At 46.6% G+C, this 24516-nt stretch overlaps 4 protein-coding genes across 4 annotated transcripts in view; 3 read left to right on the top strand and 1 right to left on the bottom strand.

Annotated features, from left to right (window-relative positions):
- LOC144099290 (uncharacterized) overlaps positions 1-4675 on the bottom strand; it is a 52485-nt gene extending 47810 nt beyond the window's left edge. Inside the window, exon 1 of the mRNA XM_077632474.1 lies at positions 4543-4675. The gene's annotated coding sequence lies outside the window, so the exon portion shown is untranslated. The remainder of the gene's footprint in view (positions 1-4542) is intronic.
- Positions 329-2861, top strand: LOC144099286 (sulfotransferase 2A2-like). The gene is made up of 2 exons (XM_077632470.1): positions 329-479; positions 1718-2861. Exons 1-2 carry the CDS (start codon positions 407-409, stop codon positions 2698-2700), a joined length of 1056 nt encoding a protein of 351 aa, XP_077488596.1. The 5' UTR covers positions 329-406; the 3' UTR covers positions 2701-2861.
- LOC144099288 (NADH-cytochrome b5 reductase 2-like) lies at positions 1088-24370 on the top strand. Its single transcript, XM_077632472.1, has 4 exons — positions 1088-1185; positions 16477-16692; positions 20297-20562; positions 23701-24370. Exons 2-4 carry the CDS (start codon positions 16648-16650, stop codon positions 23921-23923), a joined length of 534 nt encoding a protein of 177 aa, XP_077488598.1. The 5' UTR covers positions 1088-1185; positions 16477-16647; the 3' UTR covers positions 23924-24370.
- LOC144099287 (sulfotransferase 2A6-like) lies at positions 4766-7776 on the top strand. The gene is made up of 2 exons (XM_077632471.1): positions 4766-4997; positions 6722-7776. The coding sequence occupies exons 1-2, from the start codon at positions 4982-4984 to the stop codon at positions 7714-7716; spliced, it is 1011 nt and encodes a 336-aa protein (XP_077488597.1). The 5' UTR covers positions 4766-4981; the 3' UTR covers positions 7717-7776.
- Positions 24371-24516: the final 146 nt, after the last annotated feature.

Genomic DNA, 24516 nt, shown 5'->3' with positions numbered 1-24516 from the left:
CCGGCGTGCGATTGGTTCCTTCTGTTTGAACAAAATTCTCCTGATCGGCTCTGGCAAGCGCATTTTCTATTGCTTATAAAAAGTGTCTCCAGAATGCTGGACAAAGGAATTTAAGAGCGGCATTTTGGCGCAAAGGGGGAGATCGGAGGAGATCGGAGGGAAGATCGGACCAGAGAAGATGGACCCTGGAGCAACATGTTCGCATGCCGAGAAGACACCGTGGAAGTTCTTGAAGCGTCTTGGGGCTGTATCAGTGCTCTGTGTGCTACTGTACCGTCTACATGGCAAAGCTCAGATAAAAGCCTATTGAAGGCGGTAGATAATAGGGCTGTGCAGCAAGAGGCATGCTGATAGTCTCGACGGAGGAACTGAGGAGCCCAATCAGCGTTATTTTTATCTGCACTTCATGGAGTGCTTTTGTGCAGTTTGTCAGTCTCAAAGTGTCGACAGCGCCATGGAGGACGGAGGCCAGATGCCTGGTAAGTCAGGGAGAAAGTAATTACTCTCACTTGGCTGTGCTGGACCTGGGTCCTGCGTGAAGATTTTTAGTGCGGAAGGTATACGTTATGTGGAGCGGAGGCGGAAGAAACGTGTCCATTACCATTAACGACAGCGTTAAAGGCAAGTCCGGCTCATGGAAATAGAAATCTAAAGGCAGCTTTCAAGGAATCTTAACGCAGCTCACTGTCACAAGTAAGTACAGAACACTGTTCTCCCAACATCCTCGACACTCCCTCGCAAAGCATGGCGATTGCCTCAGGAAGAAGCATAATTTCATTGTAGTTGGTTAATTTATTTGCTAGCAAAATTGACTGGCGCATTAATTGTTCACATAATCGCCGTTAACGACACAAGTTTAATATTTGGAAAGTTTCGATGTGTTTCTCGTACTGGCCCAGGAGCAATAAATTCACTAACAAAATTAAAAACTGAGACCATGTATCGCCTGAAACTTTTTTTTAGGAAGCATCAGCAGGTTGCCTCAGAATTTGCAGCCTCACGTCTAGTGACGCTCGAAATTCTCGTGAAGATGCAAGCTATTTTGAGGTAGTTGTTTTCTTTACCAATGTTATCATATCGTTTCTTCCGTCAGTATTGATACCAGATTCCACCATCGAAGGCTTTGTTGAACGACTGAAGAGCACGGTGTATTTGCAATCTACCATCGGAAAGAACTCAAGAAAGGTGTGGTATGTAGGGAATCATATGACTAGAACACACAAATTCAGCAGTTTACTTGCAAAAACGCTTTTTCATGAGTATGGGCGAATTCTACGTCGGGACCATGTACTGCATGGGTTATGCTGTGTTGCACTTGCCTTTTGTGTCGGTATTTTGCAGTGGAACTTTGTTAAAAGAACTACATTGTACAACTAATGTTCATTGCTCTCGTGAGTTTTTTTTCTTCTGAGTGAGTGTTTGTACGCCCAATGACAAGGTATCCGTGAAGAAGTGACGAACAGCATAGATTATTGGGATTTACGAACCAAATGATCAGATACTAAGTCTGCAGCTGTGACTTTCAATGTTGAAGTATACACCCTCTGACAAGCTGAATAATGCCTTCGTTACCTGATAATGTTTCTTAAAATACTTACCTCAAACCAGAAATAGATCTAATACAAAACGGGCGTATATTATTGATATTGTTCGTCGGTATTCTGATTTCGGTAAGTGTAGACCTACAAGCAGCAATTTCTCTTTTTTCCTCTCGCAGGCAATGGGAGAAGCGAGAGAAAAAAGCCCAATCTGATGCTTGTGCGGGGCACGCCGTTTGCGGGATACTTCCTCCGCGAGTACATCGAATCAGCCATGGACTACGAGCATCAAGAGTGTGACCTGTTTGTAGTGACCTACGTCAAGTGCGGCACAACCTGGATGCAGCACATTGTCTATCTCATTCAAAACAATGGCGTTCCCCCTGCTAACGCGGCCGAGTTCTACAAGGCTTCGCCCTTCATCGAGATATGCGGCTCCGATTGCGTGAAGTGGATGAAGAGACCAGGCGCCATCAAGACCCACCTCCCACTTCATTTGATGCGCTACTCACCCAAGGCGCGTTACATTGTGGTGATCAGAAGCCCCTTCGACGTCCTGGTGTCGATGCACAACTTCTGGTTCATGATATCAGCCTACAAGTACGACGGCGATTTCAACGACTCATACGAGAACTTCATGGCCGACTACATAGAAAGCGGAAACTATTTTACCTTCTATAAAGACTGGTACGAGCGCAGCGCGAACCCCAACGTACTCTTCATAGTCTATGAAGACATGAAGAAAGATCCCGAGGAGGCCATCTTGAAAGTTGCCAGGTTTCTGGGACCCGAGTACGAGACGCGCCTGATGGCAGACGGCGGCAAGGTTCTGGAGGACGTTCTTAAGTACAGCAGCGGGGAGGAGATGAAAAAGTACACGAATGACATGATTCACGATTTTTACGCGGACGAGTTCGCTTTTCAAGGGGAGGAGTACGCAGGGCTACGCAAGTTCCACGAAGTAGTCCACAGTGGTCGCGGTGGCGGCAGCAGCACTGCGCCATCGGCAGACAAAATATACTACGTCCGCAAAGGAATCGTGGGAGACTGGAAAAACTACTTCTCTCCTGAACAAGTAAAGAGGCTTAAAGAAAGGTTCTACCTGGAAACGCAGGGCAGCGGAATTGCCCATCTTTGGCCGGACTTAGGTTTCAACGACTGAAGACATAATACCAGGGCCAAGCAAAGCATCATTAGTCGGGCTTATTTTTTTTATTGCTGCGTATCTTGAACAGCATATGCTTTTGTGCTTTATTAAATATCTTATTCCTGCAAAATTTTTCTTTGGCATATTTAGGCTAAATCAGTTTGAAGAAAAAAGTCTTTATCCAGGCTTTCATTTTGTGGGCCTTAATGATGACCGAACACTTCACTGGAGATAAATTACTTGTTTTTTTTGGATGGTTGGTGGCGCCTTACCCGCTTAAGCGTATAAAGTTTGGAAACTGTAGATTAATGCTTGGAGTGAAGAAATCGTTGCAAATGAACAAGTCATAGCGCAACCTTGAAGGTATTGGTGAGCGCTACCAAAATACGGAAAGGGACGAACACACAAGACAAGCGCTTTCTAACAACTGTTTATTCTCTGAAGAAGCATGACTATATACACATATTAACACCAAAATATTAACACCAATATAAACGCCAAATTAGAAAGCGCTTGTCTTGTGTGTTCGTCCCTTTCCGTATTTTGGTAGCACTCACCAATACCTTCAAGGATGCAATTCCAACTAGCCCCAGTTGTAGCTATTTTGTCATAGCGCAACTGCACTTTAAAATGAGCTTAAGCAACGTTATTGTTAAATAGTCACCTTGAAGCGCGCCTAGGTTGCCTGAAGAAATGCGCAGGTCCCGTTGATTCCCTCCCCATGTGTTGTTGACTACGATCTTAAGTCGGAGGTGATCATAGCTTCGTGTCAATAAGATCATTGCATCGGTTTTTGATTATAACATACATGAGCAATATCTATGTTCTCTTATCAGCCATTATTTACCCTTAAAGCGCAGTCCCAAAATTTCGCGGGGCTGCTTAGAATCCAACGCATAAGCATTTATATTTTTTTTTCTCCAAGTGAAAGTGGTAAAACGTAAGCAAGAGAGCGTGGTGCCGTTATGTTTTAGCTTCTCATTAATAGGCGCGACATACCCGCACCCAGAATAGAAATGATGGACACGTTTGTGAAAGGGTTCTTTTAAGGCATCGGGCGGAGTCATAAGCGATAGCTGAATCAATTCTCGATAACCTTACGACAAAACTAGACTAGCGAATAGCATATACCGCTTCTTGCTGTTTGGCTGCTCGCTCACAACGGTCACAAACACCGTGGCCTGGGAACGTTCGCAGAAAATTTCACATCTCATGTTTTGTAATAATTTCGGGTTAGTGAAAGTAGCACAAAGACGTAAGGACTAAGTGCTACGTGCTTCACTAACCACGGAAGATTTAGCATTAAAAGGGAGGGATACGGCACGACAACTTACACGTCATTTAACCTAAGTTAGAACAATGCCACACTTGATTTTTGTCTTCTCTCAATCCTTTCTCGAAAAGCACAGTCTTGGTGAAAGTTGACGCATTGGTGCTGCAGCCGTAGTGGAGGGCTGCGGAAATTTCGAGCACGCGAGGTTCTGTAACGTGCACTGACATCGCACAGAGTACACTGGCCTCTAGCATTTCGCCTCCGTCGAATTGCGACCGCTGCGGCCGAAATCGAAGCCACATCTTTCAAGTCAGCGGCCTAGCACGATAACCACTGAGGCACCGTGGTGATTAGACGAATGTTGGTTTGCGAGTTGGTGTCGTTTTGGAATTCCATTCCAGAATTGAAAACAAGAAACGAGATGCATTCGTGTGCTCTGTAAAGCTTGGCGGGTGATTACAACTTGTACTGAAAGTGCGGTATTTGGATGCATAGGTATAGGGGAGCGTGGGCCTGTATTTCGCCCCTAAAAAAGAACAGGTAGTAGACGTGGCAGCGATTGCAAAAAAAAAAGGTTACTCAACTGGGGCCTCGGAGCCACGCGCTTCCGTCGAGTCAAAGGGGAAAAGCCGAGTATCCGGTGTTGTTGCGCCGCGATTGCAAGAGGCGATTTCGCCCATCGACCTTCCTGCTTGCATGCCTGCCTGCAGCCGCTCCTCGCTCGGCGGCTAAAACAATTCGTCGCTGAACAAAGTTAGACGTTTTGTTACACGCTGCGCTTTTGCAAAGGCGCACTGATCGACAGTTCTTACTATCTGATGTCTGCACCACATCCGGTCCATCTGCCTGTCGAAGTAATCTCCCATTTCCAGAGCGCGCATAAAAAGAAAGCGATCTAATGCCAGCTGATATGAATGCCCCGTAATTTTGAGAGGAAAAGAGTACGGTCGACTATTTCAATTGTGTTCACCCTCGAGGAGCGGCATCTGCGGCAAGCGGTGTTCTGAGAAGCGACCCTGCGCCATGGACGACAGACCAGGTGAGGACTAATTGGCTTTTATCGTTTTTACATCGCGGGATTGGTCGTGCCGCTGCGAAGAAATGATCGAAGAAGGTGGCCGGGCCGAGAACCTAGTGCAGCTTCTAATTATAATTGTAGTTTTCTTGATATGAATGTTAGACTGGCAATGCAAATGAAAAAGCCAGAAATCACCAAGCACGTGAAGTCAACCTTCGAAACTGTTAAAACATGCCCCGAGCCTCTCCTCCGCACGCTCCTTTCCCCACGCAGCTGAGATGCGCTGGAAAATTATATGAACTACAGCAAGCTATTCTTCCAGTCATACCACTGACGCCAGAACCTGAACCGAAAGCAGTTACGTGTGTGACTAGCGCTACAGCAAAACTTATGTTAGTAATCCAAGGTTGTCGAAGAAAAATAAAAACCTGATCTAGGGTTGGCTTCTGTATAATTTATGGCCCCGTAGCAAACCTTCATTGTACGAAGCGTAGTAAGCAGATAATATTTTGTATCAGTAGAAGTTGTAGTAAACATGTCACGATGCAGCTACAAAAGAGGCGGCAACTCATTCTTTTCCTGCCCATTCTAACAGAAGGAAAGAAAAGACACGCAAGAACACTGTTGAATAGTTGTAAAGAGGGAACGGTCTAACTGCTTTGTTTCTAGACAAGTAATTCATCGCTAATTTTCTCATTTCATACGAGCCCACAGACAGAGACGACAGGACTGGCGCTATCTCCAACTAATTAATTGAAATGCACACTCGTTACATTAATTAAGAACGAAGTGAGTGAGCGCATGCGCATTTATGATCATAGCAAGAAAAAACAAAAAAAAACACAAACATTCTAGCTTGAGAAGAGATAAGGAGATTTTATCGCCTATTTTCTAGTAATCTAAATTTACTGCTTGCCTGTAAACTGAAGTTATGCTGATGCACGTGTCGCCCCTCTTCTTGATAAAAAATGCTTCTGGTAATTCGCGGGTTAATCTCTCCAGAATTTTGATTTACTCAAGTAGTGGCTCAAAGTTGCCATTTTCATCGATGCAGTGACAGCAGCGGGTGTTTAGATTGCATAACGAGTTTGATGCATTTTCCAACGATATTTCTATCATACCCAACAACTCTGGACAAAAGCATTTTTGAGCTGTAAACCATTTATGAACGCAATTTTTTTACATAATGTAAGACTTAACTATAACAATCAATACATCCCCAGGTCACGCGAAAGCAGTCTTGTATTTTTTTAACGTTTTTGCTATCGTCAAAGGCGTTCCCAATTGGTTTTCTAAGGGAGTTTTAACTGTTCGATGGGATCGATGGAAACACTTTGAAAGAAAGATTTTGCTGCATATCAGAAGAATGGACCATTGCCTTCAATATTTCTATAACATTACATTACAATTTTTCAATTTTCAAAATTTTTGCACAGGAATGTTGGACATGGTTTCCTGGCATGTTCTTTGGCACGACGTCCGGTTTGTCCGACATATACTTTACCGCATAAAGGAGAAATCTTGTATACCACCCCCGTGGCGCACTGGCCGTTCGGCGTTTATTTTTCTGATTTATTCTTCTGCCCGGTCACAACCGCCGTCTGACACAGCATGCTGGCTATCAGCCCTACCGCCGCAGCAGGCTGATATTGTGAAAAGGAAAGAAGTGGGTACCGGGAAATGAATAAATTCTTCCTTACACTAGACGGGTACTCAAACAGTACTGTTCATTTTTTTTCTAACAGGGGACGACCAAGCCAAAATCAAAAGGCCAAGCCTCAAGCCGGTCAAAGGCACACTGTTTACTTCGTGCTTCCTTCACGAGTGCGTCGAATCGGCCATCGACTACGCTCACAAAGAGGGCGATCTGTTCATCGCGACGTACATAAAGTGCGGCACCACCTGGATGCAGCATATCGTCTACCTAATCCTGAACGATGGTGCACCACCAGCAAGCGCCGCTGACCTCTACAAGACGTCGCCTTACTTTGAGGTCTGCGGCTCCGAGTGCCTGCAGTGGATGAGGAGACCTGGGGCCATAAAGACTCACATGCCTCTACGCCTCATGCGGTACTCGCCCAAGGCGCGGTACATTGTGGTAATTCGGAACCCGTTCGACGTTGTAGTGTCCATACATCACTTCTGGCACATGGTGTCCGTCTACAGTTACGATGGCTGCTTCGGCGACACCTTCGAGAACTTCATGGCAGGATACGTCGACAGTGGAGACTACTTCGCTTTCTACAGAGAGTGGTGCGAACACCGCAAGGACCCGAACGTGCTCTTTCTCGTGTACGAGGAAATGAGGAAGGATCCAGAGGCGGCCATCTTGAAGGTCGCTAGGTTCCTGGGAGCCGAGTACGAGGAGCGCCTGCTGGTCGATGAGGGCAAAGTTCTGAAGGACGTCCTTAAGTACAGCAGTTTCGAGGAGATGAAAAAGTACACCAACAAAATGACCTACGACTTCTACGGAGAGGGGTTCCCATTTGAAGGGGAAGAATACGAAGGCCTACGCCATTTGCATGGGCTTGTACGCAGTGGTAGCACTGGTGACGGTGGCGGCGGGTCCGGCGGAGGCGAAGCGGCGGACAAGATAGACTTCGTTCGCAAGGGAGCCGTGGGGGACTGGAGGAACTATTTCTCTCCCGAACAGGCCAAGAGACTGAAGGAAAGGTTTCTGCAGGAAACCCGTGGCAGCGGAATGGCTAATTTGTGGGCAGATATAGGCTTACGCGGCTGAGAGTAGGAATCTACTGCCATGCAACTTGCATTTTTCTATTAAAATGTCATCTTTCAGTTCTTTTGGTCTCTGGCGCTGTGTACCTATGAAGCGAGCTTTGAACTTAGTGTGAATATACCTGATCGATATACCACCGGGGACAAAAGTGTCCATGCCTAGTGATTTTTTTGCGTATTATTGCGGTGTGGGTCAAAGGTTCCCTGATTTTATTACCTCACTAACCCACGTTCAATAGCCCAAGTTGAACTCAGGGCTTATGCCCAGAAGTTGGTCTGGGACTACGGTTCGATTGCGGTTTGGTGGTCGTACGCGTGTTAACGAGACTTTTGTCTCAGATGGCACATCTGCTCTGGTCACGAATTTGACGGCATGTCTATCCGTGAAACAGGGCTTGTTTGTTGAAAATTTTACGCAAGAAGTTACCTTGCTTTGCTTTAGACAAAGTAAGATGGCAATTATATTTTTTTCCGACTCGCGACTGCTTTGCGAGGTAAAGCTGATTTTAATCGCAATTTCTATTTCTCTTAGAGAAGATGGCCGTTTCTCACGCAAAAATACAAGTTGGATGTTGCCTTTTACGTGAAGAAAAAAAGTGTGTCTCATTCACAGGCAAACTTGCTCCACCTAGTGCAGTGATCTGGGCTACACAGCATCTCAAGCCAGGGTCAACAGTGCGACCCAAAATGCATTTTGTGTTTGGTCAGTGTCGAAAAAAGTCCTCCTAGAGCTGAATATTTCATCAGTAAGATGAAGAAAAGCTGCCATTGACGGCCTTGGTAAAAGTTCGGTATGTATGACATGATGATGGTTTTTAATATAAGGCAGTTACCACCGATGGTGTTTCTCATGCTGGCATAAGAGCGCCAGAGGGTTATTCGTAACGACTCACCGAGATTAAAAAAACCTTGTTATCTAAGTTTACTATTATTCTCAGCTGATATAAACTGCATTCATAATAGACAACATCTTAGGAGATCCCATTCTTAAGGCACTATCTCGGGGACCGCCTAGTAAAAACAGGGCCCTTTCAATACAATGTATGCAACAAGCACAGCAGCAATTAACGATTAGATTGCTACAAACAGAACCAACAAATGAACAAGATATGAATCTGCAAATAGGTAGGTGCGGAGGTTGTCGAGATGCTTCTTTCGCGCTTAGGAATATCTCATTGTTTGAAAGCGTACAGGTTTGGACAAAAGTAAACGGAGCACACGGATGCCTTTTAAATTTACGCCTTGTGTAATTGAATTTGCGGGGCATGGTACATGCATACTAGTGTCGCTCGCTAGCGTTGTTTCTTAGGAACAAACATTTCTGTTTTATTTCTGCTAGGAAAGGCCTCATTGCACAAAGAACTGAATAGCTTGCTTCGTTTAGTTATGTCCGCAGCTGTACGTTTGAATTCCTGAATATTTCGTACAATATAAAAAATGTTAACAAGCGGAGGTACCTGCCTCTGTGTTCGGCCCATGAATCTGCGGGCGGTACATTTATTATGCTAATCATTTTTATTTCATCACTAAAGTTCCGTGGCTTAAGACATGCTGCAATACATGTTAGCCTAAAGCAGACAAGGCGTATAGTTTTCGACAAGAACAGTAAATGAAAAAGGCGGTAATATCATTTGCAATTTGCCCAAGATAATTAGAGCCAGGAAAGAACTATGCATAGAATTACACAAGAACGCACACACGCACACACACACAAAAGAAAACACCGCTGTTACAATTGCTGACGTCGAAGAAATTAATACTCCGTTCATAACGAAGGAACAAATGCAAATTCTTACATTCAGTTATAGGAGAAACAATACATACAAGACGAAACAAGACGTATAGGGAAACAAGAGTATAATTACTCTCAAATGTGGTGAAGCTATTGTGGTGGGCCAGGTCACAACTCCGTACACTGCATTCTTTGTTACTTCGAGCGTACTAGAGGTAGGAAAGATTGCCAGCACAATACGAACTATCAAGAACGGCGATGCCATAGCCTTAACATTTCATAAATTCTTGAGTTTACGATCTATTTTGCTTATTACATTTACTGAGGTAATTCGTTGGCTCGTTACCAAAAGCGGAAATCGAGAGTACATTACATTTATGTTGCCGTATAATGTAGAGAGAAACCTGCCGATAGTGACTTGTCTCTTTACATGGCACTCAGAGATTATGGAAAAGACTTTCAATAAGTGGCCACGTCAGCAAGCGTGCAGCATTACATCGCCAGGGCAGTGAGAAAATACGAGTGTACAAGTTGTGCTCAACGGCTGAAAAGCAACGTGGTGTTCTGCAAGAATTAAAAAAAAGGTTTTCAGGTAGGTAACGGCAAATCGGGCATTGCTCTACACTGTATGCCTATAAGAATCATTCAAAGGTTAATTGTTTTATGGGTTTAGGGTGGTTTAACGTCCCAAAGCGACTCAGGCTATGAAGGACGCCAGAAATTTCGACCACCTGGGGTTCAATAACGTGCACTGACATCACACAGTACACGGGCCTTTAGAATTTTGGCTCCATCGAAATTCGACCGCCTCGGCCGGGATCGAACCGGCCGGCGTCTTTCGGGTCAGTAGCCGAGCACCATAATCACTGAGCCACCGCGGCGGGTCCATCCAAAGGCTGAGACTGGAAGGAATAAGTCACAAGAGCAATGGCTCCTCCTGGAGCCAACACTATTTTTCTAATTGTGCAGGCCTCAGTTTAAACCCTTTTAATCAATAATGTTCAGGCCACTGATCGGGTCCATTTTCGAAATAACGTTTGATGTGTAGCCCGCGTCATTATGATCCATGCAGCACGGGATTCATGACCTAAATGTGTTTTCTTCTGTATAGGTGCCAGGTTGGGTAGCTAAAAAAAAGTAACCCGTAGGGTGCAGCGTCTTCCATTTGAGCTTTTACTTGTTTCGCGCTGATTGCTATAATTGCTCCGTTGTCAGTTTTGTATTGTTGCTGCGGTGTATGCCATTTGTTACTATTGCCGACCGATGACTATGATGATGAACTGAAGCGTTTATTTTGATCGATGAAAAGTTTGGCCTGTCCGGCAGGGGCCCTCAGTCCATTGCTTCTGCAGCGGCAGCCGCCAGCCTGGCCCGATCTACCAGCTTGCGTTGGTCACCGACGTCCAATGGTCAGCACGGCTTTCTATTGAGCAGAGGGTGATGTGAATTTGCGGAGCTGCCGGGTTGGGTTGGTACGCCCAGGTGTCCTGTTATAAGCAAGAGTATTCGTTACTATGTATGTTACGGTGGAGAGAGATTTAGTTTGTTTAGGAAGCTGAAAAGAGTATATGCATAGTTTTGTAGATGTTGCAAGCGACGACGGCATTGCCTCGCGTGAGTAATCTCAGAGGTGGTGAATATCTGCACCTGTACAGGCGTTGATGCTTGACCAGACTTGCGTGCTGTTTCGGTTCTGGCTTCGGTGAGGAACTGCGATCCATGACACTTTCTGCTGCCCGGGTGGCGCTTGCACGGGCCACAGTGTGCGCCCGCTGGTTCTCTTGAAGTGACTCATGGCCAGGGGTCCGTACTTGTACGACATGGGAAAGAGTGGTTCCATAGGATCTGGGGATTCTGGCCGCATACGGGGATACGGGGCCTTTGCAAAACATGCAGCTTGCAAGTCCGTGAAGATGATTTGTTAGCTAGGCTAGTGCTAATATGCCTGCTTTTTCCGCTTCTTTCACTTCCAAGGCGATGGTGGTTGGAATGAATGATGTGGAGACCGTATCTAGTGTTTGGTCGGTTGTGCTGACGGGAATGGCCTTGCGGTCGGCTTAGTGACGTGCGTTCGTAGAGCGGACCTGTGATAATTTGCTGTAGAGGCGACCCAGTGAATGGCCACACGCTTTCCTTCATCCGGTGTAGTAGACAGGATTCATATTTCTTGGATGGGCACTGTTTATAGCTGGTCCTCGATGTCTGGTGAGAGTCCTTTCGAGGGGATAAGAAATAGAAAGTGGATAATAAATAGCCGAGGCGTTGCAGAAAGCGACGTCCGGCGCTGCTGATGGTCAGGAGCTTAATTTGGCTCGAAAGTGGGTTTGATTTACAAGAAGTTCCCGGGTCATGTCTTTGAGTCTTAGGGCCAGGTGCTTTTCAGTAGATGTGGATGTCATTAGCCCGACAGAGCGCTTGCAAATTTTTTCGATCTTCTTTCGGTGGGGTGCAAACTTCCCCCTGGCGTGGTGCTCGGAGTGTCCAGAGCACAATGGTTGGGACAATGTGCTTCTGACCTCACATCGTGTCGTACGAACACGTTCGGCATGAAACTGTTTGGCCAAGCTGCCATTGTGTCACTAAAGCCAAAAAAAATTCAGCGTTGGTTCTTTAACGCGAGCCTCTATCATCGCCATTGACATTGCACGCAGCCGTGAGCGTGAATGAGCTCTCGTGGACTGAAGAGGATGAAAAAGTGCAACAGCTTCAGCCACTTTGCCCCTCGGCTTGTCTATACCGCGGTTTGAGGACGGACTAAGGCCTTTCCGAAGAAGGACCGAAGACGCGGCCAATTCGGCATGTTCCTTCTGGAGACGCACCTCGTACGCTTCCCGCGTCAGGCACTCCTGTTGTTTGTGACTGCCAGCGTGGGTCTGCTTTGGATGCTGGCTCGGCGCGTGCGCTCGTCCAAGGCGGCCCCCGAGCCGCTGCTTGAGGAGCCGAACCACGAATACAACGTGTGCCTGCTGCAGCGGACGGCCGTCACGCGCCATACATTTCTGCTGCGCTTCGCCCTGCCCAGCAAAAAGCAGGCAAGTACAGCGGACCAAACGCCTTAATCAGTGCATGTTTTCGAGCTCTGCTGAGTTTTGCACTCGACATAACCTCTCCACAATACTTCCTTGTGGGGAAAGTAAGTTACGTCATCGGCGATCTTCCAAAAGTAGGTTGAATGAGGTGATTGGGGAAAAGTAGGTCAGAGGCCGCTGTCAGAAGTGAGCAGCTGAGTACACAAGGGGATAAGATTGGCTTTTAAAAGAGCGTAAGACGCGTATATGCGATGGCACTCACGTCCCAGCTGCCTTTCCTTGCAACGCCAAAATAAAGAAATACGGGAAGGGCTGAACATCTCCGTAGTTCTTTATGGAGCGCGAGAATACGCTGCGCCGTCCAGTAAGCTCGACGATGAGCCAATACATGCTATCGTATTTCATCGCTATCTGTAATAATGTGCACGTATATATGGCCAGTTATTATTCAGAGCAAACCTCCACTCGTTGCCGTAAGTCTCATTTAGTTTTGTTTTTAGGGGTTGCTGTCTGGAAGCTGTACATCAGCTATGACGGGCGCCGTAATGGACGGCTTGAGATTTATTTCCACATTGCGGGGTTCTTTCCCCTGCACTGAGTGTCGCGTACACACGATGAGATGGTCGTCAGATGACATTGCAAATAGTATTTAATGAACATTGGCCGGTTACTCAACTACGAGCACAACTGACTGCCATCTCCACGGCTACTTGGCACCACACTGCAGTCATAGTTGGCAACACTGCACTACGCACTGCCAAACACCACACTTACATTGCACAGAACATATGTACAAAGGTGTTTTCGCACTTTGCCTTGATCAAAGAAACAAACGCGGCGGCCATCGCGGGTGTCATTCGATCCCGCAAACGTGGGCGCAGTTACAATAATCGTTCTTGAAATATCGAGGAATCCTTTCGGTACTGTTGGAGCCGAAAGAAAGCTATGGTTCATGGCCATCAGCAAGTGGTTTTTGCGTGGTGTATTTATGACGTCGCTATCATTATCGGCGAAACTCTGTCAATGCAGCGAAAGACGCACACGCTACTTCTAGACTGTGTTTAACACTCATAAGGGTGCGACCAGCGTCGACCAAGGTGCAAACCGAACTGACCGCCTGAGGGAACGCTGAAGCGTCCACAGGAGGCAGTGGCTTCCCAGAACAAGGGGAGTATGCGGGGGCCCGCCGTGGGGAGGGGGGGGGGGGGCATCTCGTGACGGCGTGCGAAGAGGGGCAAGTGGACGTTAGGAAGGAACACTGCACTGGTGGCACAGAAAAGAACCGAAAGAAGGGGACGCATCCCATTCTAATTAACAGACTGAGAGCAGGGAATCCGTGAAATTCCCGCAGTTACGTAAAACAAACTTGCAGGTACCGTTCAACCTGGTCAGGCAAGGGTAGAAGAAAGAGCAGCTTGGTGTGACGTATGTGTTAAGTAAGGCAACAGTCATCAGAACCAAGGAAAGCATGGGGGAAGTTTACTAATTTGTGGGGTTTTTTATTGGAAAATTAGTCGTGTAATCATCTTATGACTGAAAATTAATTGATTAGAAAGTAAAATAAAATTCACGGGGGCACATGGTTGACGTAAAGTGCGGTGAGGCGAAGGCATTTAGCGCGGTGTTGTTGCTTGTGTCATTGATGTGTGGTTAAGACGTTAATTAAGTACACAATTGTTTGTGAATCTTAAATGCTGGAGTCACTGGAGGGCATTTGTCAGGCATCCGTCTGATTCAACGCCTTTCTGCAAACACTCTCCAGAGCCCTAGACAAGGAGAACTACATATGCGTTGGCAGGAAGTAGCGTAGTCGTTAGCACGCTCAGCTGCGGATCAGAAGGACGGTGGTTCGAATCCCATCGTGCACAAAGATTTTGTCTTATCGAGTTGAAGAGTGTCACGGACGGACGGACACCTCCAGTATGAGCTATTAAAGGCTTTCGCCTTAAAAATTCGTGGTTACATAGTTCGGCTATGCCAGGATATACGTAGCTAAAGCTAAGGCATAGCTTGGTTAGCCTTCGTTAATGTTGATTGCAAGTACAGGTTAGTCTGGTTGTCTGGTTAGCACGTGATTCGTCCCGCGGTCGGTCACGTGACCGGTCACGTGGTGCGGTGCGACCACAGTGAGAATGCGAGCACGGCAAAACTGCGAGTTCGTGTCCAATGTAGCTTTCGCTACAAAAGCAGCCACATGTCGCCAGTCGGAACCGTGACCACCACCTCCGTATGTCGCGTACAGTGCTCTACCAACCGAGCTATGGCGGCAACTGTCGAATCTTCAACTTTTGGGAGCATGTAAACCAATCCTTGCATTGTTGACGAGCGCCGTCCTTATCTATAGCGGCGGGCAAAGAATGTCTTGCATTATCGCGAGTGTCACGCGGAACATAACCGAACGATTTTGCGTGCAGCTGTGCGCGAACCCTTTTATACCACCTAGGGCCTCAAAACTGCCAGAACCGAGGCCCTAGTTAGTGTATTGACCAGACAAGGGCAGGGAAATAAGGAGTTTGTTATGACATAAATATTAACCTGGCTAACAGAGCATAGTGACGGCAATCTATTTTTCTTTTCTTTTCGCTTTCATTACGGTAGTTCACCTACTTCGTCACACGAAAGTCGTTTTAGAGCGTCGAGCCGTGAGCTTTTTTCATATTCGGAGGCGGCGCGGAACACGCTTCTTCGAAGGCGTCTCTTGTCCTAAACGTTTTCCGTGTTGTTGCTCTAGCGCCCAGGTTTCTGTGGATGCAGAACCTAGGAGTAGGAGGCGACGGTTTCCACATGTGCGGTGCTCTCACGCGCTCACGTGCAAAAGACAGAAGTCGTCCCTTCAAGCTTGTATAGCTCCTGCAGCATGGCCACAGAAAACTGTACATCAGTTTTATTTGTTTCTGACTCTAAGGTTCCGGGAGGGAGAGAAAAAAAAACTTTTATTGAAAAGAGGTGTGATAGGGGGTTGCTGTGGGTTGGGTCCTAACTCTTTGACCCCGAATTTTTTGACAACAGTCCTGGCCCAATCTTCCAGGTAGAACTGGTTCTCTGCTGTATGTGGAAACAATGTGGCTGATCTAAGGTCTACAGGGAGTGCAAGTGCAGAGCGCGACCGCTCCAAATGGCTGGAGTGTTGTATGACATAGCAGAGTTCTTTTTTATATCAAATTTGTCGATGCGATCATTAACACGATCTCTCTCATCTTGTTGGGGGAAACCGAATGATGGGTCTGATGGTAATTTTGACTGAAAAAACGAAAGACATCCAGGTGTATTGATCATCACGAAGGAAGTGCAGGGACTAAAACATAAAAAGGGAGTGTGCCAGCATGAGTGTTCTAGAGTTTCATTGTTTAGATTTTCAAATATGAGTGTTTCGGTCGTCATGAAGATAATTATAAGCAAAATAGTATTGCACCGGACGAACGTCTGCACAACGGTCCTTCGTACTGCAATATGCAAATAAACTGAGGGCATCAGCCAGGTTTCGCTTTCGTTGCCGCTTCTCGGTAGTCTTTTTCGTCACTTTGTGCCTTGCTGGTACTGATAATAAGAAAAGAGTTTCTAGAAGAAATGCAGAGAAAAAATTTAAAATTTTTCCAAGGTTGAGGAGGATTTTTCGAGCAGATGATATGAAGTGAAAAAAGCTAATAATTGTACTATAAATGAATTATACTCCAGCGTACAATATTCCAGCCAATCGCACTGTATTAATATGTTCTGGCGAATACAGAGTGCTCTTCCCATTACCTTTGTTCTCAATCTGCAGCCATATACCAGTCTCGTGTGGATGAAACTTGCTGACTTTGCGGACTAATTTTGTGAAAAATTTGAATTCCCGATTTCACTTGCAGCACTTGACGACAGAAACCACTAAGTTCTGCTTATTTCTGCATACACAATTACCTTTGCCTCCAATATCTAACTGTGGCATGCTCCGGTTGTGCTTACCGTTAGTAATACATTAAGAAACTAATGTGGCTCTTCTTCCCCCCTGGTCAACGTGCAGGTGCTCGGGTGTGGTATCGGCCAACACGTGTACCTGAGTATTCGTCGACGAGACCGTCTGGTGATCCGCCCGTACACGCCGATCAGCCTGCGCCACCAGCGCGGAACATTTGACGTAATCGTCAAAGTGTACCGTCAGGGCTCCTCCTTCTCCTTCCCCGCTGGCGGGACAATGTCGCAGATGCTGGAGCACATGCGGATTGGCAGCACCGTCCAGGTACGTTCGTCGGGGTGTTCTTTCATGTCATTCCCTTCACACGGGCGAAAAACGAGTGGAGCCGGCTTGTTGGGCTGAGATTCACCTGTCGGACAGGCTTAAACGCTAACGGGGTAGGTTTGGAAGTCGTCCTATGGAGTTAAGTCAACCCGCCTCCACAGGTCGAGTTATTTGTTGGAGCCGCTGGGAAAGCGAAGATGGTAAGTTTGTTACAAAGAACGGCACAGAGGTTGGCCCGAGTGGCGCTTCTCTGACCTGCTATTTATTGTTCCCATGGAGCAGAGTTGCGCGACTGTATTCCCCGCGCCGCTCGTAACGCTATTCGCGGACCGCTGATCACATGATCCCGCTGATATCAAATGTTCCAATTCGTTTCAGTTCGTACCTAAGGTATGAGCCGGAGGGGGCAAGTCGCTCGCATCTTGAGCACAGTCTGCTTTGTCATTTCAATGAGGAGGTATTGTGAATAAACCCTCCCCCCCACCCCCCTGGGGGAGGAGGATGGGGCCAGCCGCTCTCGTCTTGAGCACAGTCTGCTTTGTTATCCGACTGAGAGGTTACTGTATAGCCACCGACCAGGACGAAGACGGACAGACGCTCCCATCTTGAGTGCAGTTGGCGTTTTTATACGATTGAAGGGTATTGTGTGGCAAGAACCTCAGGAGAAGCTGCTTTCCCGCAGGACTTGGCACAAAATAGCGGATTTTCCTGCAGGTCTGCTCCCTGAGGGAGCATATACATAAACACTAGACGGATGCAACTTAGTCTGCAGTGAAGTTGCGCCTACATTCAGGCCCGCCGCACAGATTTCCTTCACGGCAAAAAGTAGTCTGTTGATAGAACTTTTCTTGTTACCTTAATAAGAAGCCAATCAAAAGAAAATTATAAGCTCTAAAATGTTTATAAATGGCACGTTTAATGAAGTAAAACATTAAAAAGCTGACTATTGTGATTGGCTAGCGGAGTAATACAACACGCTGGGGACCGTGACCCAGTGTTTTTTTTTAAGTTGTATCATCCTATAGGGCTGCTTTACGCGAGGGGAAGAAAGAGGGGCATGATAAGCGACGATGTTGGCAGAAGATAAGTGGGAATATATGCAAGCACTTCTCCAGTCAATGGTTTCAAAGCCGCGGTCAAGGTACACATAAACGTGTTTGTGTCGTGTTGGCGGCACTTCCGCGCTCTTACCCGCGACTCTGGGAATCACACGCTCCTTTGATATGCCCCATTGTTTAACCAGCGACATCAGCGGCAGCTCCCATCTCTCTATGGCTGATAGGATGTCTCGTCCCGACGTCGCACCAGCCCTGTTTTCGTCGACTACACGTGGACAGACATTTTACGGTTGATGAAAGGGAAGAAAGATGATAAAAAGATACATACGTTACATACTTTATTTTTTCCAGAAATTGGAAAATTTGTTATTCGCCTTGTATTATGTGCTGAAAAGAATTTCCCTAAGATGCACGATAGGTATTCTGCTGTCGCCGTTCGTTGAAAACTATGAACATTGTTAGTGATTTGCTCATACGGTATGAATATAACCATGTCATTTTGTTCCCGTATTAGGGCGGGACATCGTATTTCCTGACGGTTGGCTATGAGTTACTAGCACCTTCTTTGGGAAGCTTGATTTCGAAGTGGTTCCACTAGTCTCTGTTGCGAAAAAGAGCGTAATTTCTAAATTTCGGGTAGCGACTTTCTGCAGTTAAATATCGTCCTCGTTGGTGTCATCGTATTATGTCACAAAGAAAGTTCCGTGTTCATCTTCTGGTCAAACAGATCATTACTGAAGTAAGCCTTAGCGAGTCTGTACGTTAGGGTACTGTGGAGACTGTGGCACCTGTAGTCATACGATATACAAGTTGGGCTAGAAACGCTGCAGCTTTGTTTTCCTTTGACCGCCCAAGAGAAGGGCGAGATGTCGATCGCAGCTTTCGCCGTATGTCCCCGGATCTTTGGCGCTATTTGCACTACGCTTCCAGTTCGTGTCAAATACAAGGTCACATGACATAAGTGCGCCACAAATTTTCTCCTTCAAAGGCAGGAACTGCGAGGACGGTGGATATATTTCGGTTTCGTAAATTACGTGCATGACGATTAGCAAAAAAAAAATAAAAAATAAATCGCTGCCGGTGTCACAGCGAGGCGCCAGTTATATGTGATTCTGTCTTATGCCTGCATTAATCTGATTGCGAGGTCGTAACTAAGTAACAATCGCCACCACCAGACTCAGAAGTCGACGTGGTACAAACAGAATTAGTCCTTTGCAACAATTTATATCCTATTGGCCACGTGTGATTGTTAGTGCGAACTTCTGAATAAAGAGACTCTTTCGTTGGCTGGCTGTTTCACAAGTTTTTGTTTTTTAAATAACGGGGCGGGGTGTCTGTGGTACTGCACATGGAAACACCTGGTAAGGTACAACTATAGGTTCGTTATTTGTGAAACAAAATTTATGGCGGTTAGATTTAAAAACCCATGAGCTGTAAACTTATGCGCATGAATTTGTGTTTGCCGACTAGCGATGAGAACTCCATATACGTGTATCGAGCGGAGAGATCCTACGTTATCAAGCTGAGAGCGTAGCAGTGTTTTTAGGGTCCTCGATGATCCATCACATATTGCCGAATTCAAGTCTTGTGCAAAGTCACCTTGTCAGCATTGGAGTGCAAGCGGTGCTCATTGGAACCAGTGTGGACCTGTTAATCATGCGGCCCGCAGTTACCCCGTGTCTGGTGGTCGACGAGCTAACAATCTGTTTGAAGCACGTCTCACCTCCTCATCACTAGCTTTGCGGAAGCACTAAGGCAATCACACGAAACTGCAGAGGCGACCACTAACGGTACTCAGGGCATTCAAGGATGTAGTGCTTTCAGGGAGATTTGGTGTGTTGCTCAGGATACTAAGAGATTACCGCGCAGCAGTTAGGGTGCTAAAAATGTGACGTCTGTAGTTGTTCTAGGGTCGGAAGACTGCAGTTTACCTTGCCGTTTGCAAGCGTTTTGTTGTGTTAACCTAAAAGTGGTGTTGAACTTTATATTGCGGCTTCACCGTTGCACCGCTCAACTACAGGGCTGCTTGGTTTTCCTTGTAAATATTACACCCACAATTAAAAGTCGACAGATGATTACGATAGTCTGTGATTCTAATTATGAGCCAGCTCTTTAGCCATGGCAGGCATGAGAGCTACTATCTGGCACGGTGGCAGGCAGAGTGTTACGCTGCTAAGAACCCTACGGGATCTTCCCGTGCCAGCCACCTCCTGGTCGTCCATTCCTCCTCCCTCGCCGTGGCAGGTGGCGTATCACTGTGTTACTAGTTACCAACACGCCACCACGCCAACACGCCACCACGCCTACCTATTCCACCTATTAGGTGGCGTGCTACACCGGCTACGTCGACGCTGACGACAACTACGACGCGGAATCCATGAGCGGGCGCCTAAGGTCTTCGCTGTAAAAGAAAACTGGATACAACGTTCAGTACGCACACTTCACGAACTAGGGAGGCGTGTCTTCAATGTCGCCTGTTTTCTTTTTAAACTTTTCATAAGACGTATGCTTTTACTTGATTTCTTGCAATTACTACTGCCGCACAGGTCCAGGGCCCGAAAGGAAAGTTCGAGTATTTGGGTCGCGGCCGGTTCGTAATGGAGAACGGCCGCGTGCTCTGCCTCGCCTCGCACCTGGGCCTGATCTCCGCGGGGAGTGGAGTGACGCCCATGCTTCAGCTGCTCCGCCACAAGTTCGCTGACCCGAACGACGTCACGCGTGTCCTGATGGTGGACGTGAACCACTCTGAGCACGACATCATCATGCGCCAAGAGCTGGAGGCCTACGCCAGGGACCACCGCAGGACCTTCAAGTACGTAGTCCCCGGCCACGAAGGGACGCACACAGCTATTGGCATAGCCTCTGTACGATGGTAACCTCGGACAGCTGGGCAACAATGACGGTGCGAAAGGCTGTATGCAGGCCGTTAGGATGGCGCTGAGTCTGTGATCGATAGTAAGGTGAAGGAATGCGCTCAATTAGTTTCGGAAGTTCTCAACGCAGTAGTTCAGTACTAACGGGAAGTGGTGCCAGCGTAGGAGACGAGAAAGCCTTCAATATATGATATTTGGCGTGCTTGTCTCTTACAATTCGGCATAGTGTCCTGCATTGCATTGCGAACCTTTCTGTAACAACACCATTGATGTCATTCAAGCAATCAATCGGAGAGATCATTACACGAAGGAGCATATTCATATTGAAATTTCTCACCTTGAGCGCTTTGCGAGTCCCTCTACGATAACCTTGTTGCATTTATATATATCGACAGAGGCTCAGTTTTCGTTTGCTGCTTCTGTCGAGGCCGTAACTACCATTTTATGTTGAGTCCGGGCATAACGGCGAGACGCGGACGTAAGGCTTAGGGATACACATGCAAAAAGCCTGCGTCCAGTCGTAACGAGCCAGCGGTTACTACAGCAACTGGCCCGTCAGTCCGTGATACAACTAGCAGCCATTATAATGCTCATTGATTCTTCTAAACCTTCGAAGGTAATGCTTCTTGATTCCCTTACGTATAATTGGCAGGCGGTTAAACAAACACACCAATGTGGAACAGTTGGGGAATCTCCCTCACCGAAACATCGTACGCCATTCGGACATTGGATATGGTTTTTCGAGCCTTGTTCCTGGTGGTGTTATTTAAAGTACCCTCTAAGTGCGCAGCGAGCTGAAGTATCTGCTTCATGTTTAGTGTAAAAACAAACAATATAAAGCAAACAGGCAACTTCAACTCTGCAGCAGGTAAGGACATCTCTACCTGCCAGGACAAAATATGCGGTCTTTATCTAGTGATTTCACAGTTCAGTCTTGCGCTATTTATAAACACCAGTATGACTATGCTGTTTTCCTCGCGACACCAGCGTAGAACACGAAGCATTGCACCGCTTAAGTATGGCATCCTGTCCTTCTCTGCAGCGTTTTTCGGTGAGATCGTAGTAGAGAGCGAAAGCGCCTGATATCCAAAATAAGACATGTATGGTATCTATTATCTAGTACCCTAAAGAGATACACATCCAGTGTCCTAAAAGCTGTGATACCGGTATATCTGAAGGAAAATCATTCCCAAGTGACGAGACGGTTGTCTTCCTCATGATGCCAGAGTTCATTGACAGCGAAACACAACTATGCCGCTCTTGCTGCTTTACTAACATAAACCTGGCTCGCTTTTTACTTCGGGCGGCTGCGTTAGGACGAGGAAGTGTTAGCAGCCAAGCTTGGCCTGCGTCAATTTCTCCGCTGGCAATATATAACAAAAGCTCCGGCAGTGCACAGACTGATATTAGAAACTGATTGCCGCACGTGTTACTGGCATTGCTACCGATAAAAATGTAACAACTCAAGTGGCAATTTTTTCAGCTAGAGGAACAATGAGCTGTGGCGACCCGGGTTTCATTGGAGGCTGTTGGTGCGGCCGCTATCATTAGACGTAAGCTGCACCCAGTTTCCTAGTACCCTGATCAACATGCTTATTCAGGCTTGTCGAGCGCAAAGATGTAAGGGCACACAGAAGTTTGGGCAATTCACGATGCATTACAACTACGAAGTTTTCAGCAAATAGCACCAAATTTCGTATGAGCTTCTGTTGCTTCCCTTTTACGCGTCTTGATTCTTTTCATTTCTTGTTCGACTTGGCTGCCTCTTGACGAGGTGTGCAGTGTGATTGTAGCAATGCACCTTGTTCAGCATGTAACGTGCGGTGCAAAAGTGATCTGTTAGCATGTCCTTTTGGACTGTGCACTAAATAAATAGACCACTATAGCGGAATGTTGTTTCACGATGCCTACAAGAAAATTACCGGCTGTGTGGCTCTCATAACAACTACCCTTGAACCACCGTGCGACGCCGCCACTAACTGCCCAACGCCACGCGCGGGATACTCCAAACTGACGCTCATACAATAGCACACAATTGGTCTTCGAGAAAACTGCTCTAAATTGTTCTTTCTTCCTCTCAGTACGCTGCTGGCTAAAAATGACGTCAGGGGTGCTTTCTCGCATGACACTTCTGTTCGGCGATTTTAAGGATTGGCTGTCGCGTCATCCGTGTAAATAAGCAGACCATGCCCCCAAAAGCCTCCCACCCTTTTTTACATCAAAACCTTACGCTTTGTTTTTGAAACTAAGTGTTCAATATGCCATCTGAGTGTCAATTAAGGGCGGGTCAAGCTTAGGAGTTGACCTTATTTCAGCGATAGCTTCTAGACTCACGAACTTGTTTTTAGATCCATAATGCATGTTGGGAGCATAATGGCTTCCACAAGGTCGGCAGTACGCTATCACAATGCAAAACACAAAGTGCTAGTAACAGTTCGTTTCGAAGGATACGCAGGAACGCACGTCTTGGAACCCATATTCTCGACTAAAGACGGCTTCGTGGTCGCTGAGAACCAGCGGAACTCAGGTTTTCCTGTAAACTATTTGATACGGGTTTACCATCGTTATTTACCACAAGAAAGAATCGACGTCTGTGCTGTGTCGGAGCTGATAGACGTTTTCAGACACGCATTCTCTCGCACTGATACCGCCGAAAGCATACAGCATTGGTTTGGCGTGTAAATATGGCCCCTTTTGCGTTTCAACTAGCAATAAGATTTTCTCCAGCTTTGGCAAACGCCAAAGAAACTCCGAAACTAAAATTTAGCCCCACAGAATTCAATACTAGCAGGAAACAAGAGGCATCTGAAAGAACATTGGTCAGAATAGAACACCATCTGTGTATATCTTTATGATGGCTACAAACGCAGACTTTGAGTACTGTTGAGTAGAACACAATTTATCAGTATAGAAACGCGCGCCATCTTGTTTGGAGACAACTTTCATTTGTGTAGATCCGGCATAACTAACCAAATCATCATAGACTTCGTAAAATCATTCATCTTTGTGTCGTCAAAGAACGCGTTCTGTGTTCTAAACTGCACCGTGACGCAGTAATGGCTGTCACGCTATCGCAGGCTGTGCCACGTGCTGACAGAGATGCCCGACCACAAGGCGGACAAGTCGCCCGTCAAGTACGTCGAGGGGCCGCTGACGCAGAGCATCCTGGAAGAGTTCCTGCCGCCGCCATCTTCCTACAGCATCATGCTCGTATGCGGTCCGCCCAGGCTGGTCAGCGAAGTGTGCCGGCCCGCACTCAGAAACATCGGCCACGAACATCTGCGCGTGCTCGTCTACTGAGCTGCCCGCGCTTCGGCATACCCGCTTCGTTCTTCACTCTTCTCACTTTTTTCTTTATCCCACATGTGTAGTAAAGTTTCGTATTGCACTGCAGCAATATGGTCCACATTTATTATGCATTCGAAAAACCGTAACCCAATTCTCATACCTGTAACTCTTAGGAAGAATTGGTCATTTCTGCTGCGTGGTTAATTTTATTAGTTCCACGTCTTTTTACGTGGACTTGACACACTTCACGTCCCCTCATTTTTACGGTGTTCAATCGTGTTTCCGAAAACGCCGCTGCTGTTCCGACTTATATAACAAGAGCTCCTACGTAGGCGCAGAAAATCCGAAGTTAGATCACTTTCAGTAGAGTATGCCGCCGTGAAACGCTTGCGACAGTAAACAGAGCAATATTTCTCTCCACCTTTCTTGGGCCACTATCGATATCACTGTTTGAAGAGGAATCCATGACTGCTGAAGTTGCTTTCTCAGCTATTTTCTTCGATTTACTGGAAATGTTACAACGCATAATAAAACATTTCACACGTATCAAATATATATGGTTCACTGGAATTTCCTCCTTGCGTGAACGTGTACAGAAATTAACT

The sequence above is a fragment of the Amblyomma americanum genome, chromosome 7 (genome assembly GCF_052857255.1).
Source record: "Amblyomma americanum isolate KBUSLIRL-KWMA chromosome 7, ASM5285725v1, whole genome shotgun sequence".
Lineage (NCBI taxonomy): Eukaryota > Metazoa > Arthropoda > Arachnida > Ixodida > Ixodidae > Amblyomma > Amblyomma americanum.
Note: the sequence above shows the minus strand (reverse complement) of the source record. Positions and strands in the feature narration are given on the sequence as shown.

Bases quoted from the DNA above. Each gene is read 5' to 3' on its own strand.
- LOC144099286 (XM_077632470.1), top strand. From the start codon at position 407: ATGGAGTGCTTTTGTGCAGTTTGTCAGTCTCAAAGTGTCGACAGCGCC. The intron at 480-1,717 runs GTAAGTCAGGGA...TTCCTCTCGCAG, and splicing joins GGACGGAGGCCAGATGCCTG to GCAATGGGAGAAGCGAGAGA.
- LOC144099288 (XM_077632472.1), top strand. From the start codon at position 16,648: ATGTCGCAGATGCTGGAGCACATGCGGATTGGCAGCACCGTCCAG. The intron at 16,693-20,296 runs GTACGTTCGTCG...ACTGCCGCACAG, and splicing joins GGATTGGCAGCACCGTCCAG to GTCCAGGGCCCGAAAGGAAA. The intron at 20,563-23,700 runs GTACGTAGTCCC...ACGCTATCGCAG, and splicing joins GACCACCGCAGGACCTTCAA to GCTGTGCCACGTGCTGACAG.